This window comes from Haemorhous mexicanus, chromosome 4, assembly GCF_027477595.1.
Source record: "Haemorhous mexicanus isolate bHaeMex1 chromosome 4, bHaeMex1.pri, whole genome shotgun sequence".
Classification (NCBI taxonomy): domain Eukaryota; kingdom Metazoa; phylum Chordata; class Aves; order Passeriformes; family Fringillidae; genus Haemorhous; species Haemorhous mexicanus.
The window spans coordinates 1,452,403-1,465,710 of NC_082344.1; the positions used below are offsets into that span (position 1 = coordinate 1,452,403).

The window sequence follows — 13,308 nt, forward strand, 5'->3', positions numbered from 1 at the left end:
CTGTATTCAGCTGCTGTATGTTTTTTGAGGAGGGGGGGATCCCCCTGTTCCTCCAGGCACGGTGGTCCCAGCGTGAGCAGTGTTTCCTAACCATACTTCACTCCCAATATTTTTGGAGCTGTTTGTACAAAATGGAATTTCCGATTCGCCCGTGATTGTCTATGAACTGCAGAGGAGCCCATTTAGTAATAAAAATCCAAACCCAGCACCAATGTTTTGTAATGTGGGGGTGGCAGAGGACGGGGATGGGGAAACCCAAACCTTGGCAAACCTTGTAAGCTGCTCCAGTTGGTTTTTCCTTGGATTTCCAGCCATGGAAGTGTTCATTTGCACCAAGGTTTTCCACTGGATTTTCTCTGCTGCACTTCCCAACGCTCGTCACACCGCGTGGTTTTTAACACAAAAATGGTTTTTTAACAGACATTGCACAAAAAAACCCGAGTTTTGTTTATGTTTCAGTCGATGCATATGTTGACCTGCCTCTCCTGTGCGGCTCCCTCCTGGTTTTCCCTTCCCAGCAGGAGCAGTGAGGGGATGGTGCTTTTTTTCCCAGCCTCAGTTCCCAGCATGTCACAGGCAATACCTGGAAAAAAGGCCCCAGGCCCTTCCCTGCTGCTCACTGCCTCCTTTTGCTTCCCAAAACACGGTGCCTGGTGTCCACTCCCCAGCAACAGCACTGCCTAAAGCCAGCAGAGAAAACAAAATCCAACACCCTTCTACAAGCAACTTTTTAAAAAAACTCCATCTGGTGAATCTGTCCGATTACGGGGTTTTGTGTGTGTATATATATACATATATATATATATAAAAAAAGAGAATTTTGTACAATGTAGCTGAATATTTCTGCTTCCTTCTTTCACTGCATGGAGACTGAACCTGACACGAGTTTGGTCACGCACACTCCCTCGCCCTGACCCTTTGGTGTTCCAAAGTGACACAGATCCCAAAAGAACCTGGTGGGAACCACTCCCATCTTCATCCTCTCTGCCAAGCATCAGCCAAGAACTCACTTGAATTAGAAATAATTTTAGGTGGAGATTATAAACCTCTAGATCCAAGTATGGCACAACCCTCCCTGTGGGAATGGTGAAGGTGAGAGTGACCCCAGTGCTTGGGGAGGCTCCCACACCACCTCACAGTGGTTACTTGGAGAGCTCAGGGATATTAAAGTCAGATTTCTTTCTTGTGTGCTGCCTTGGCAGGCGGGAGGTCCCGTCCCTGCAAAGGTGGAAGTGCAGGGGCAGGGCAGTGTCACTCCCGGGCATGCTTACACCACACTTCTAGGGGGGATTTACGCCCTGCTTCATGCCCACAGCAGCTTGGCTTCACATTTGGGAGCCTGGGGGGCTCTGGCATGAGGAAACACTGCTTGCCCTGCACCTTCGGGCAGCTGGGGAAAGAGAGGTCACCAAACCCCTGAACTGCTACATTTTTCTTCCCTTGAAAAATTCCTTTTTTTTTTTAATTTGCTCACTGTGGAGATGGGATATTGCTCATCCACATTGGATAGGGCTAAACATCCACCAGTTTCTTCCCACCTGTGTACTTCCACATCCTCCTGGAGTCAACAAACAGCCCTTTTGCAACCATTCTTATCCTTCCTGTAGTTCCTGAGGAGCACAGGGCAGGAAGGAGGGGGACAGAGAGCATGAGGGGGTCTTTCCCAGCTTGCCACTGCCCAGGGACAGATTATTGGGGGTGGGTGGGCAACACAAATTCATTCCTGCAGACCTTAAACACCTCCTCCCAGAATGGCCAAGCCAGATTGTAAACAGGGATAATCCTGCACAGGGTCACAAGTCACACCTGTGTCACCTCAGTCCGTGTGGCCGAGGCACCCTGATTGCTGTGCCAGGCTGGCAAATGGGACTCCACAGAAAGCCTCAGCCAGTCACTGGGAAATTCCCCACGTCTGTGGTTCCAGAGCCAGGAGCCATCAGCAGACCCTATCCAACCCCAGCAGTTACCTGCTCCTGCCAGGAGCTGTCAGGAAAAGGCACCAAATCCTGGAGCAGAGGAAGCGTCCTCGGCAAAGCAGCCAAAGGCTTCACGGTGCCTAACTCCCCACCCCAAAAATCCCAATTTTTACACAAATCCAATCAGAAAGAGCTGCCACAGCTGGGGGACGGGGGAGCACATTATCCTTTTATTGGTGCCACCGGGATGGGCTGTGGTTGGGTGCAGGAACAGCTCAGGCACCCGAAAGGGAAGGAAGCAGCGGGCGCCGGAGAGGAAAGCAGGGAAAGGCTCCTGCCCACCAAAACCCGGGAGCAGAGGAAGGGCCAGCATTGTGCCACTCAACCCAGGTGCCTCAGGGCAGGGGGGCTGTGTCATTCTTGTCCCACGAGGGACTCATAACCGTGGGTTCCTGGGATGTGGCCAGTGGGAAGGGCGGGATGGGGGGTCTCCGAGGGGTCCGGCAGCACGGTGCTTCCCGCCGCGGCCGCGGCAGCGCTTTTTTGGTGCCGTTCCTGCAGATTTTGTGGGGGGAAAGAAAGGAAAGCAGGAGGGTCAGGGGGAAGGGATGGTCCTGCCAAGGCGTCAGGGATGTGTTTTCCAGTCTCTGGGCATCACATACCTCTGCATCAGCTTGTGGATGAGCAGCTGGATCCAGGGCGCCTCGGGGGTCACGCACACCTGCCTGTTCTTCTTCAGGGTGAGGCTGCAAGGCCATGAGGCCCCTCAGCCCCATGCACGCCCCTTCCCCAAAGCTTTTCTAACCCCCAGAGAAAACCCCCGTGCTCCCTCAGCATGAATATTTTGGGGGCTTGACCTAACGACCCTGAGCCACGCAGGGAGGGACCCCCTTGCAATTGGGACCAAGAGTGACCCCAACATTTGTGGGCTTCCCCCCCCCCCCTCCACGTACTCCCAGTACACAAAGGAGCAATTTGCAGGGATTGGCTCCCAGGCTTTGCACTTACATGACCTCCTTCCTCCTGCAGTGAATGCCCGGCGGGGTAACGTGGATGGTGAGGATCAGCCCCAGGTTGATGACGTGGGTGGTGGATTTGATGCACTTGCACCTCATGTTGGTCAGCAGGCTCTCCAGCGACAGACCTGTGCCCCAGGGCAGCCCACACGGGCACGTGGGGACACTGTCCCCCTCCCCACTAACCCCATCCCATCCCTGACACCCACTGGCTGTTGTTCATGGGGTTTGCAGCAGGGCTAATCCCCTCCCAGCACAGCCTCAAAGCTTCTTTTCCTGTATGTGGAAGGCGTTAACTGCAGGGTTGGAAAACTTAGCCAGCATTTTACGAAATAAACCCACTGCCCACCCACCAAGCACTCGAATTTTGTGGGGGTCTGAAAGAGAAGCAGTTTAAACCCACGAGGCAAAACCCCCCTCTCCACCCCCAGTATCCCCCTCCAGCTTAGCCACAGGGTTTAAAAGACAACCTCAAAGGCAAGCCCGAACCAAAACTGAAAGCTTAGTAGATAAAACCCACGCTCAGCCCCATCTGGGCCACCCAGTGCCCCTGTCCAGGCGTTTGGAGGGGCCGTGGATGGACAGACACCTGAAGGGACTCACCACCCGCCGGCACCGAGCTGCTCAGGAGCAGGAGCAGGGCCAGCGCCAGGGCCGGCAGCAGCCGCATCCTCACCGCCCAGCCCGAGCCGCGCCAGGGCTGCTTTATAGCCAGCCCCTCGCCCCAGGGGGGATTTCACAACCCCCTCTGGGGCTGGGAAGAGCCGGAGGAGGGGGAGGACAAAGGGGCAGCTCCAGCACGCCTCAACTTCCCTGCCGTCGCTTCCCCCCCTGCACGTGGCCCGTGCTGCCTCCCCGCCACCCAAAGCGGAAAACGCCGCGGCCGCCTCCTCAAACCCGCCGTGGTCCTGGCCAAAGGCTGTGACCCCCATGCCTCCCACCCTGAGACCCTGGCATGCCATGTGAAGGGAGGCAAGGGACAGTGACAGAGGGCCGCCACCTTTATTGGGCCTGCTGGGTCACCCAGGGCATGGCTACGGGATGGGAGAGGCTGGAAGCAGGGATGGGCATTGTTGAGGGTTTAGAGGCATCAAAAGGGGCTCAGGCAGCAGCATGCTCCCCTCTGGACTGGGGTAAGGCAACAGCAGGATGGGAAGGGAGGCAGCTTGGAGCCCAGCACATCTGGCCGTGCCTCTGGTGGCAGCTTCCTCAGCGGGGAGCCTTTTTCTTCCTCCTGCCAAAAGCAGAAGGGGGAGCAATGTGTGAAGACAGGTTCCCATGGGATGCCCCTGGTGCTCGGGGCAAAGGGGAACTTACAGGTGAGGGAGGTCCTGCAAGAGTTTCTTCATCCACGGGGTGTCAGGATCCACGCAGACCCTCTTCAGGCTCTTGAGCTTAATCCTAGAAAACACATGGCCTTTCAGACAGGACACTTCCCCTCTGGCAGACAGCCGAGCCTCCCACCCCTGCCACAAGGACACCGCGGCAGGTCGGGGAGGACGGGCAGGGCAGGGGCTGGCAGCCCTGGCAGCACTTACACCACCTCGGGCCGCCGGCAGCTGCTCCCCACGGGCCACACCTCGATGCTGCTGTACCTCTCGGGCGGGATGAAGGCTCGTGTGCTCTTGAGGCAGCGGCAGCTCAGCTTGCCGTTGGCTTCCAGGATTGCTGGGGGGCACACGGCCACGGCTCACGCGTCACCCCAAAACCCTCCCCGAGCAATGCATCTCCTGCAACGCGCCGCCTGCATCACCCACCCCAGACCCGGAAAGCCTCAGAGCCCCCACAAGCCCCAGAGCCAGCCCAGGGGCAGGGGAGGCTCACCTGTGTGCCCAGGGCGGTGGGACAGCAGCAGCACGGCCAGCAGCAGGGCTGCCCGCACAGCCATGCCGGCCCCAGCCCCGGGCCCCGCAGCATCCCTCTATTTGAGCTGGGAAATAGGAGAAGTGAGGCGGCACGGGAGGCCCCGGGGTCGCGGTGGTTTGGCCCGACCCCTGGCGCTGCTGACGGCGCTCGCCGAGTTTGCAACGCTGCCGATAAAGCTCGGCAAGGGGCCCGGCTTCCCGAAAGCGGCTCTGCTTTCCCCTTTCCTTTCTTGGTCGTTTCCTCCAACTCGGTTCTTAGCACTCCCCAGGAGCCTGGAGGTTTTCTGGGGTGCTTTTCTGTCCTGCATGCTCAGGTATTACTCATTTCTCCTACAGCCACCTTGTCTCCCTGCAGCGCCCTGGTGACATTTGCTTTTCATTTTTTTACCCCAAAACTCTGCCAAGTCACCTCACTCCCATTCCTGACATATTTCCCTATTGGCCTGGGCTGGTTTTGAAAGCCTTACAGCTCCATCACTTGGACGTGGAGCACTTTGGCTGGACTGTCCCATCACCCTACCACCAAAATTGTGCCCTCAGATCACCACCAGGAGAGATAACAGGTTATGATGGGAAGGACCCCTGACAAGAGGGAATGGCTTCATAATGCCAAAGGGCAGGGTTAGATAGGATAGTGGGGGAAAAAATTCTTCCCTGTGAGGGTGGGGAGGCCCTGGCACAAGGTGCCCAGAGAAGCTGTGGCTGCCCCTGGATCCCTGGAGGTGTCCAGCACCAGGCTGGACAGGACCTGAAACAACCTGTAATAGTGGAAGATGTCCCTGTCCATGGCAGGAGGCGGGACTGGATGGGCTTTGAGGTCACTTCTAATCCAAGCTGTCCTGTGATTCTGTCACGCATGGCTTCAAATCTAGCAGATCCAGGGAAAATACAACAGAAAGAAAAATCCCGAATTTTATTGGACTCGAGCTTCCAAAACAGGACATGCCACACAACCCTCAGACACACACTCTGCTGCCGAGCACTTCACATGGAAAAAGTCACAAAATAATTCCTAAAGAAGCAGGAGCAGCCCCTGACAGGGAACGGTTTCGCAGTCCACAGGCAACTAAATAAATGAAGGATTCATATTCACACTGATCCAGGGACCGAGAGCAGGGAAGAGCCCCCCCAAACCTGCCACGGGGCTGGGGCCAGCAGTGAGGCACCCTCCCCACAGCCACTGCCACCAGAGCCAGACGTGGGGCTTTCGGGAAGGGGAGGAAGACAGGGCAAAGTGAGGAGCAGCCAGGTCTGCACACCTGGGCATCATCTGCCAACCTGCCTCGCAGCTCTGGGCAATGACTTCCTTAGCAGGAAAGCTATTTTTTCTTCCTGTGAAAAGCAGAAGGAGGAGAAACGTGTGAACACAGAGAAAATGAGGTCTGGCAGAGGAAGCTCCTGCCCCAGCCGAGGGAAGTCGCTGCTGTTTCCCCGGGGCGGGCATCGCTCCATGGGATGGCCACAAACCCAGCACAGGCACCACCAAGAAGGGCAGCTTTGCCAGCATCCACACACTGCACCTGCCACGAGCAAACCCTGCTCCTCTGGTGTTTTTTCCCCCAGCTCTAAGTGCAGCACTTAGAGTGAGTAAGCCAGGGGAGCATGACCCACAGACGGGTCGTGTTGGGCTGAACACTGCTTTGCACAGCAAAGTGCTGCCCCTCATTGCTTTGGAAGCGGGTCCTTTGGACAGCAGCAGCTCTCTGAGAGCTCCTGGGCCCACGAGAGCTTCCCAGAGCCACGGATGTGCTGGGATGCTGTCCAGGGACACCTGAGCCCAAGGAGTTTCCACCCAACAACTTACGTGCTGGCAATGCGCTTCAGCAGCTTCTTCACCCAGGGGGCTTCGGGATTCACACACACCTTCCCTGAGGTCCTTAACTTAATGCTGAAATGCAAGGAGAGTTCCTGAGCACTCCTGTCCCCTCCAAAGGCAGGGATTCAAGCAGCCAGAGCTGGTGGGGAAGAGTCAGGTTTTGCTCACAGCACCAACAATTGTAGAAAGCTGCCAGAGACAGAGAAAGCCACAGCATGGCTGAGAACAAGCAAGATGCAACACATTCCTAGGTGGAGCAGAGACTAGAAGCCCAGAACACTGCTCAAAGATACTTTTTTCTGGAGATTTACAAATGTATCAACACCAAGCAGCTAGAAAAATCTGGGAAAATTTGTTATGGCTCATGCTGCCTCAGTGTCTGAGGAAGTGCTTCCTCCAGGCTGCAAACACCCCTGCTCCAGCTCGAGGAAACCACGTTTTCCCTTGCTGCAGAGATTCCTTTAGGCCCTGGGAACCTGCATTTCTGCCCCTGATGTTTTTCAGCCGGGAAGCAGGTGGCGCTTTTGGAAAGGTTTGGATTCCAGCGAGCAGCGGGACGGCGGCGGCAGCAGAGCCCAGGGCACTTACATGATCTCCGTGCGCCTGCAGCTGCTGCCCACGGGCCTTATCTCAATGCTCTCGTATTTCTTGGGACTGATGTATTCCGAGGTTGTCCTGGCACACCTACAGCTCAGGTTCCCGTTCACCTCCAGGATGGCTGAGAGAGAGAGAGAAGGTGGCAGCTTACAGGCACAGACAGGCTGACAGGGATGCAGCAGCCCCAGGAGCCAAAGGAAGTTCCCCTTCCCGAGTTTTCACTGCAGGGACCACGGTGAGAAGCTGCTACCTGCGCATCTACCTCGGTTCCCTGCTCCCACACTGCTCCCAAAAGCTGATCCAGAGCCCTGCAAAGGATGGCTGTGCTTTTTCCCTGGCAAACACCAAACGGGCAGGAGGATGCCAAGCTCCCCAGGGGCTCTGGGCGCAGGGGGATGCCAGCAAAGGCACCTGCAGCTCACCTGCATGGGCAGAGTGGGACATCAGCAGCAGGAGCAGCCAGGGGAGCAGGGGCGCTCCCATCCTCAGGGAAGGCTCAGCCCCGCAGATGCTCTGCAGGAGCACAAACAGCCCTATTTATCAGGGCGGGTCACGCTCCCACACAGGCACAGAGTTCACACCTCAGCAGTCACACCCGGCCAGCACAGACACACAGAGGTGATGTCATTTCTCAGATGCTCCCCACAGACAGCCCAGAAGCTCGACGATCAATATTTTTAACTAAAACCAGCCCTTGGGACGCAGTGCAACGTTTGGATTCCCCACACACCTCCCCCACATCACCCTCCATTCCCTTGAGCATTTGCCCCTCAGCCACAAAAACAAAGCCCAGAATGAAAGCAGAGCCCAAGCCCCTGACTAAGCAGGGGGGATTTTAGCATACTCAGGCATTTACATATTTCTTTCTTGGGGCTATATTTTCCCCACGCTATTTTTGCTGCCTCTCTCATCAGCAAGTGCCAAGGAAAAACAATTGTGATCTCCCTGCTTTATGCTTGCACTCAAATCTTTCAAATTTCACACTTGGCTGGGCGAGTAACTCGCCCAGGATGGCCACAGGAGCACCCTGTGCCCTCAGGTGTTGGTGGGATGGGGGCTTTGCCCCAAAGAAATTCAGTGAAGTCACCAGTCGGGAAGCAGAAGGGGAAGGGGATATGTGGCTAGGCAAGGAGGAAGGAAGAGGGCAGAAGAAAAGAGATGTGGTTGTGTGATAATGTTGTAAGTTGGAGCTTTCAAATCACATCAGCATTTTATATAGCTGTTACCAAAATAGTAAATATTAAAAAAAAAGTCTTCCACTCAAGCTACGCATTTCTTTTTAAAAATCTTGGGGTTTTCCTCTGAGACAGGTCCAAAAGTCTTGTGAAGTGCTTGTCCAAGAGATGACTGGGGAGTTTAATTCCCTGTACACCAGGGGCACAGAGAGGCCATGGACAATTTCCACAAGCTATTTCCAAAATCCCACAGAAAGAATGGGTGCCTTGCTGTCACAGCACTGGAAGAGGAGATGGCCTTAACACTGGCTTTTGTTTAACCCTTTCAGAGTTCTCAATTTCCTTTCAGAGACTTCTTTAGAAGGAACACAACCAAGGACTGGTTTTGCTGGGTAGTGGCAATGTCTTGGAAAAAAAGGTGGGAAAGGCAGCAACTTGGCAGAGAAACGACTGGTCAGCTATGCCAACTGCTATGGAGGCATAAAAGACATCTGAAAATCTTTCTCAAGTTCCTGACTGCAAAATGATCCTGCTTTTTTAGAACTGGAAAAAAAACAAGAGCAGTGAAAGCAACTTAAAAGATGGAGCTGGAGCATTCAGCTGCTGCTCCTCCAGGACCGGAGGAATCCAACAGCATTCCTGGCAGTGCTCAATGAAATTGGTACAAGGAGAAAATGATCCCTGGACACATTTGTGGCCACAGGGCAGGTGTTCACCTCCTGCCCGCCCTGGAAAGGAGCAGGAGCTCCAGAAGCATCAGCTGGGTGGATTTTGAGAGGGTGTGTGAATGGGCTGGGCAGCAGGCACGGTGCTGTGCTGGATGAGAAAGGTGTAACTGATGAGCACAGGGCTGGTTTCTGAGAAGGAAACGCCACAGCCGTGGTGGTGGCAGATATTTCTGCACAAGTGGTAATTCTGCACAGGGAGAAGCAGGGTGAGCATGTGAGCCACGTCTGCATTTAAGCTGACTGCTTCCTGCGTGCCAGGAATTCAGAAGAGAGGCCCTCAAGTAGGCATGTGTGGCGTCATCCAGCTCAGCATTAACTGAAACACATCCAAAGCACCCTCACAGCTTCTCTGTTTCCTGCAGCAGCTGCCCCTGTGCAGGCAAGACTTGGACTTCAGTCATTTTTTATCTAATTCTTACTGGATTTCTGTAAAATGTTTACACCTGTAATAGTTTTTAATCCTTCCTGTGGTACCTAAATCAGAGACCTCCAAAAAACAGTGGTGCAAGCAGCACCTAAAGGCCACAGGGAAAAGCTTTTCCACCTTTACCAGGATGGGCAGAAACCCATCCCTGACGTCAGTGCCGAGGAGATGTGGCTCTCCAGCCCTTCAGGGAGGATTCACAAGAGGCTGCATCGCAAACATCTGCAGCAAACAAACCTCTCAAAGAGAATCACTTGAGACAAAGTGATTTTTCAGCTTACCCCTCTCCTTTGCCCACAACTCACTCTTGGCTCCTAGCAGGAGAGAAAAAAAAAAAACCAACCTGTGGGGTTTTTTTCTTAAATCATCCCCCAAAACCCCAACTGCAGTGAATCTTCACCACTGTGGTTTGTGGTCCATCACCTGCCTCAAAGATAAAGATGCTTCCTGCCAAAACCTGAGAAACCTGAAACCCACACATCTTTCAGTGTCAATGAGAGAGCACCAGAATTAGCCAAAACCTAACGAAATCAGTCCAAAATTAGGTTGGGTGAACAACACACCGAGCTCACTCTTACTTGCTGTCTTCAAGTGAAGATGCACAACTTGCTGCCGAGGCAAGGGGACAAAATTGTGGTTTTGGAAGCAGCAGAGTGGTATCATGACACCTCTACAAGCAGGTGAGAAACCTGCTCAGGCATCTTGAAAAGTATTTGGTGTGCTGAGGACTAAAGACAGGAATATGGCAAGAGGGAGCTTCGAAAAGGATTGGGTAAGGAAGATACAGCAAGGCTGGGAGCAAGAACAAGAGAAATTACACAAGACTTGTAAGAAACCTAAACCCAACATTCCTGCCTCCCCAGTCCATCTTGGGGACCTCTGGGGAGCAGCTTTCTGCTGAAGGGACAGCAACACAAAAATAGAGACGCACAGCCCAACGGTGGGGACAGTTTCTGGGAAGCCCTGGCCACCCCCGAGATGCAAATGGCACCGAGCAAGCGCAGGAGAAAACCCCCAGACCTCTGTGCCAGCCCATCCTTGCTGCTAGAAAAGCCCGTGGGGAACACCCCGGCACCCCCACGCTGCTCCAGAGCTCTCCACTGGTTTCCTGTCCGAGTCACTCTGAGACAAACCCCCCACCAAGCACAGCAGCGCCCTAACTCCTCAGCGCCACTTCTGCCTGGCACAGAGGCCACCAGGCAGGAGTGGCAGCCAAGGACTTTCCCAGAAAGTGCCACCGGGGCCGTGTGGCCCGGCTGGCTCCCCACACATTTGCATGTGGGCACAGGAACCGGTCTAGACGCCGCAGGTGCCGCCGAGCCCGCGGGCGCCGTTGGCCATTTGCATCGGGGCCCAGCCCTGGCCATGGAGCAAGGGGATGAGGAGGGAAACCTTCATCCTGTGCCAGGAGGGAGCCAAGGAACAGCAGCTGGGGGTGTTCTAAGAGAGCTGAGCCTGGCGACTCGGCCCTGCTGCCCTCGTGTCAGCCTGGTGTCCTACACATCCCCATCAGCTGGAGGAAAGTGCTTCCTTCTGTGGCTAGGGAAGAAGCACTCCAGGTTCTATTCACAAACCCAAAACTCCTCCAGCTACATCCAGCCCGTGCTTCACCAGCTGGGAAGCTTCTGCTGAACTCAAAGGCTGCCATTGCTGGAGCTGAGTTATTCCTGTTGGGCAGCACATTCAGGCAAACAGCCCTTGGCAACAGCTCTGGCTCCCCAAGCTCTCCAGGAGTGTTATGGCAAAGTCTCCTTCCCTTCCCCTTGAAGCCTGACATCTTGATAAATGCAGCTACAAGTTCAGTTGGAGTCCAGTTAAGCATTTTATATTTTCCCAATTGTTTGTGGTTTCCATTTTAGTTGAGCCCACAATTTAGTTGCCTCCACATTACTTGCAGTATAACCTATAATAACTATTATTTCTGGTAGAGCTTAACATGGCCTTGCCCCATTTTCTACTGGTTAAGTCAAAAGACAGCAGGCCATCCAAGGAAAACAGTGCTTCCCTTGAACCACACACAAGGGTAAAAACACACCAGGAATGGACCCAAACTCGACCATGCATCCTATGCTCACACCCAGGGCTGTTATTTTCATTAATGTCCACTTAATGTTTTGAGGCCCCTCCTCCTTTTGCAAGTGCCTCCCCATGCTTTTCCCTTGGGGAAGATGCTTTCCCCCACATTTCACCCACAAGCCACCATAGGAGTAGAGATCTATTAGGAAAAAACCCAAACAAGCCAAGAGCTACTGTTCTCCAGCAGCAAGTAGAAGTGCACAGAGCAAGGAGGGGAAATCCAGGTCTTCACTGAGAAGGAAGCTGCAATACCAATGAAATGAGCAGCCCTCCCTTTGGAAAGCCCCTTGTCAACTTTTCTCTTGGAACCAGCACCCCTGACTCAGCACTCACACCCGGAGATGCTGCCAGAAGAGACAGAGAAACTCCAGCCCAACTTCTGCAAAGGACGTCAATCTCAGCAGCTGGAAGAATCGATACTGAAAGGAGTAGTCTTGGGCTAAAATCATCCACCTTTGCCCGGATTTGGGGGCTGGAAGAAAGGTGGCTGGAGCGCACAAGCCGTGTCCCAGGCTGGCAGGTCACCAAGCTCCGCCCTGCCAGGTGGAAACGAGGAGGGAGATGAAAGGGAGAGAAGAAAGGCTCCGGGAGACACATGAAAGTGAAACCAAGAAGCACAAAGCCATAAACCCCACGAAACCCGCTTTGATCTTGGCTCAGCTTTTATCTCGCCTGCCACCACACACACCCTGAAAACCAGCAAGGCCTCGAGACTCAGATCTGTCCCAGGGCACAGCCTTGGGTTAGATACAGAACGCTGCTGAAGCTGTTTGGGTATCCCCCCTCCCTTCCACACCCCACATTCCCGTGGTCTTGGGGGCAGCCAGGAGCGAGCATTTCACCCACCCAGGTCTGGCCGCGTGGAGGACAAGGAAGGCACTTGGAAAGATGTTTTCCAACCTAACCCAAGCACAACAAAATGATGGACTTGGCTCTTGCCTCCAGGTTAGGGCAGGGGGAACGTGGGCAGCTTAAATGCCAGCATTGAGAAAGTACAAGGTTTAGACTTGCTGTGGCAGGAGGATGCTGTATAAAAATAAATCTAAACCATACATATAAGCATACATAAGTATAAAAGCACCACCTGGGTTCTGATGTTGCAGCGCATGCAGGCTCAGAGCTGGGACCACTAGGGAGCAGCAGACACCACTGTCACAGAGAGCAGCCGAGCGAGGAAAAACTGGATCTGCCCAAGCAGCCAGATCCCGGCAGAGGATCACAATCCAAGCAAATTGACTGTACAGAAAAAAGGAACGAACACCTTTGTAGGTGCTACACCTGCCTGCTCTCATATGAGAGGGCTTTTTCTTTTCCCTGAAAGGCAGCTTTCAGAAGCATTTCTGAACCACCAGAACTCAGACCAGGGGAAGGACAGTTGAGGCAAGCTCTGAAGTCAAAGAAGGGCTTCCTCCTCTCCCAAAACACACAGGTTGGTGCTATTTGCTCAATTCCCAGGCAAGAGCAGTAGCAGAACTGGCTTGTCTTGATGTTCTGCAGCAAAGCAGAGTTTAGGGGAGGTTTTTGGGTGGGGAGAGGCAGGAAGGCATGCTGGAAATCCAGAAATGCAGGTTAGACCCCACAGACCCTGCAGCAATGTAGAGGGACCTTGAGGAAGATTGCTGCACAGATCACCCTCAGAGCTGAGGAGCACAGAGAGCTGCCTGCTTCCTCCTGCATGGCTGGGGACTGCATGAA

General features: G+C 54.1%; 3 protein-coding genes across 4 annotated transcripts; all 3 read right to left on the bottom strand.

Moving 5' to 3' along the window:
• Positions 1–2,119: 2,119 nt before the first annotated feature.
• On the bottom strand, positions 2,120–3,692 carry LOC132325967 (C-X-C motif chemokine 2-like). Its single transcript, XM_059843525.1, has 4 exons — positions 3,536–3,692; positions 2,925–3,060; positions 2,579–2,662; positions 2,120–2,471 (listed from the first exon to the last, which is right to left on the bottom strand). Exons 1-4 carry the CDS (start codon positions 3,600–3,602, stop codon positions 2,312–2,314), a joined length of 447 nt encoding a protein of 148 aa, XP_059699508.1. The 5' UTR covers positions 3,603–3,692; the 3' UTR covers positions 2,120–2,311.
• A 226-nt stretch (positions 3,693–3,918) lies between these two features.
• LOC132325968 (C-X-C motif chemokine 6-like) lies at positions 3,919–4,972 on the bottom strand. The gene is made up of 4 exons (XM_059843526.1): positions 4,757–4,972; positions 4,471–4,600; positions 4,250–4,333; positions 3,919–4,166 (listed from the first exon to the last, which is right to left on the bottom strand). The coding sequence occupies exons 1-4, from the start codon at positions 4,818–4,820 to the stop codon at positions 4,142–4,144; spliced, it is 303 nt and encodes a 100-aa protein (XP_059699509.1). The 5' UTR covers positions 4,821–4,972; the 3' UTR covers positions 3,919–4,141.
• A 356-nt stretch (positions 4,973–5,328) lies between these two features.
• On the bottom strand, positions 5,329–7,787 carry LOC132325969 (C-X-C motif chemokine 5-like). Of its 2 annotated transcripts, XR_009486096.1 has the most exons (5): positions 7,633–7,787; positions 7,202–7,331; positions 6,602–6,685; positions 6,057–6,129; positions 5,329–5,665 (listed from the first exon to the last, which is right to left on the bottom strand). XR_009486096.1 is itself a non-coding variant. In XM_059843529.1 (4 exons), exons 1-4 carry the CDS (start codon positions 7,691–7,693, stop codon positions 6,117–6,119), a joined length of 288 nt encoding a protein of 95 aa, XP_059699512.1. In that variant the 5' UTR covers positions 7,694–7,784; the 3' UTR covers positions 5,685–6,116. The 2 variants fall into 2 exon arrangements, 1 of the variants encoding a protein (XP_059699512.1); XM_059843529.1 differs by lacking the exon at positions 5,329–5,665 and having other exon boundaries at positions 5,685–6,129; positions 7,633–7,784.
• Between the last annotated feature and the right edge of the window lie 5,521 nt (positions 7,788–13,308).

Bases quoted from the DNA above. Each gene is read 5' to 3' on its own strand.
- LOC132325967 (XM_059843525.1), bottom strand. From the start codon at position 3,602: ATGCGGCTGCTGCCGGCCCTGGCGCTGGCCCTGCTCCTGCTCCTGAGC. The intron at 3,061-3,535 runs GTGAGTCCCTTC...CCTGGGGCACAG, and splicing joins CAGCTCGGTGCCGGCGGGTG to GTCTGTCGCTGGAGAGCCTG. The intron at 2,663-2,924 runs GTAAGTGCAAAG...ATGGCCTTGCAG, and splicing joins TGCAGGAGGAAGGAGGTCAT to CCTCACCCTGAAGAAGAACA.
- LOC132325969 (XM_059843529.1), bottom strand. From the start codon at position 7,693: ATGGGAGCGCCCCTGCTCCCCTGGCTGCTCCTGCTGCTGATGTCCCAC. The intron at 7,332-7,632 runs GTGAGCTGCAGG...TCTCTCTCTCAG, and splicing joins GTCCCACTCTGCCCATGCAG to CCATCCTGGAGGTGAACGGG. The intron at 6,686-7,201 runs GTAAGTGCCCTG...CTTGCATTTCAG, and splicing joins TGCAGGCGCACGGAGATCAT to CATTAAGTTAAGGACCTCAG.
- LOC132325968 (XM_059843526.1), bottom strand. From the start codon at position 4,820: ATGGCTGTGCGGGCAGCCCTGCTGCTGGCCGTGCTGCTGCTGTCCCAC. The intron at 4,601-4,756 runs GTGAGCCTCCCC...TGTGCCCCCCAG, and splicing joins CCACCGCCCTGGGCACACAG to CAATCCTGGAAGCCAACGGC. The intron at 4,167-4,249 runs GTAAGTTCCCCT...TGCTTTTGGCAG, and splicing joins TTGCAGGACCTCCCTCACCT to GAGGAAGAAAAAGGCTCCCC.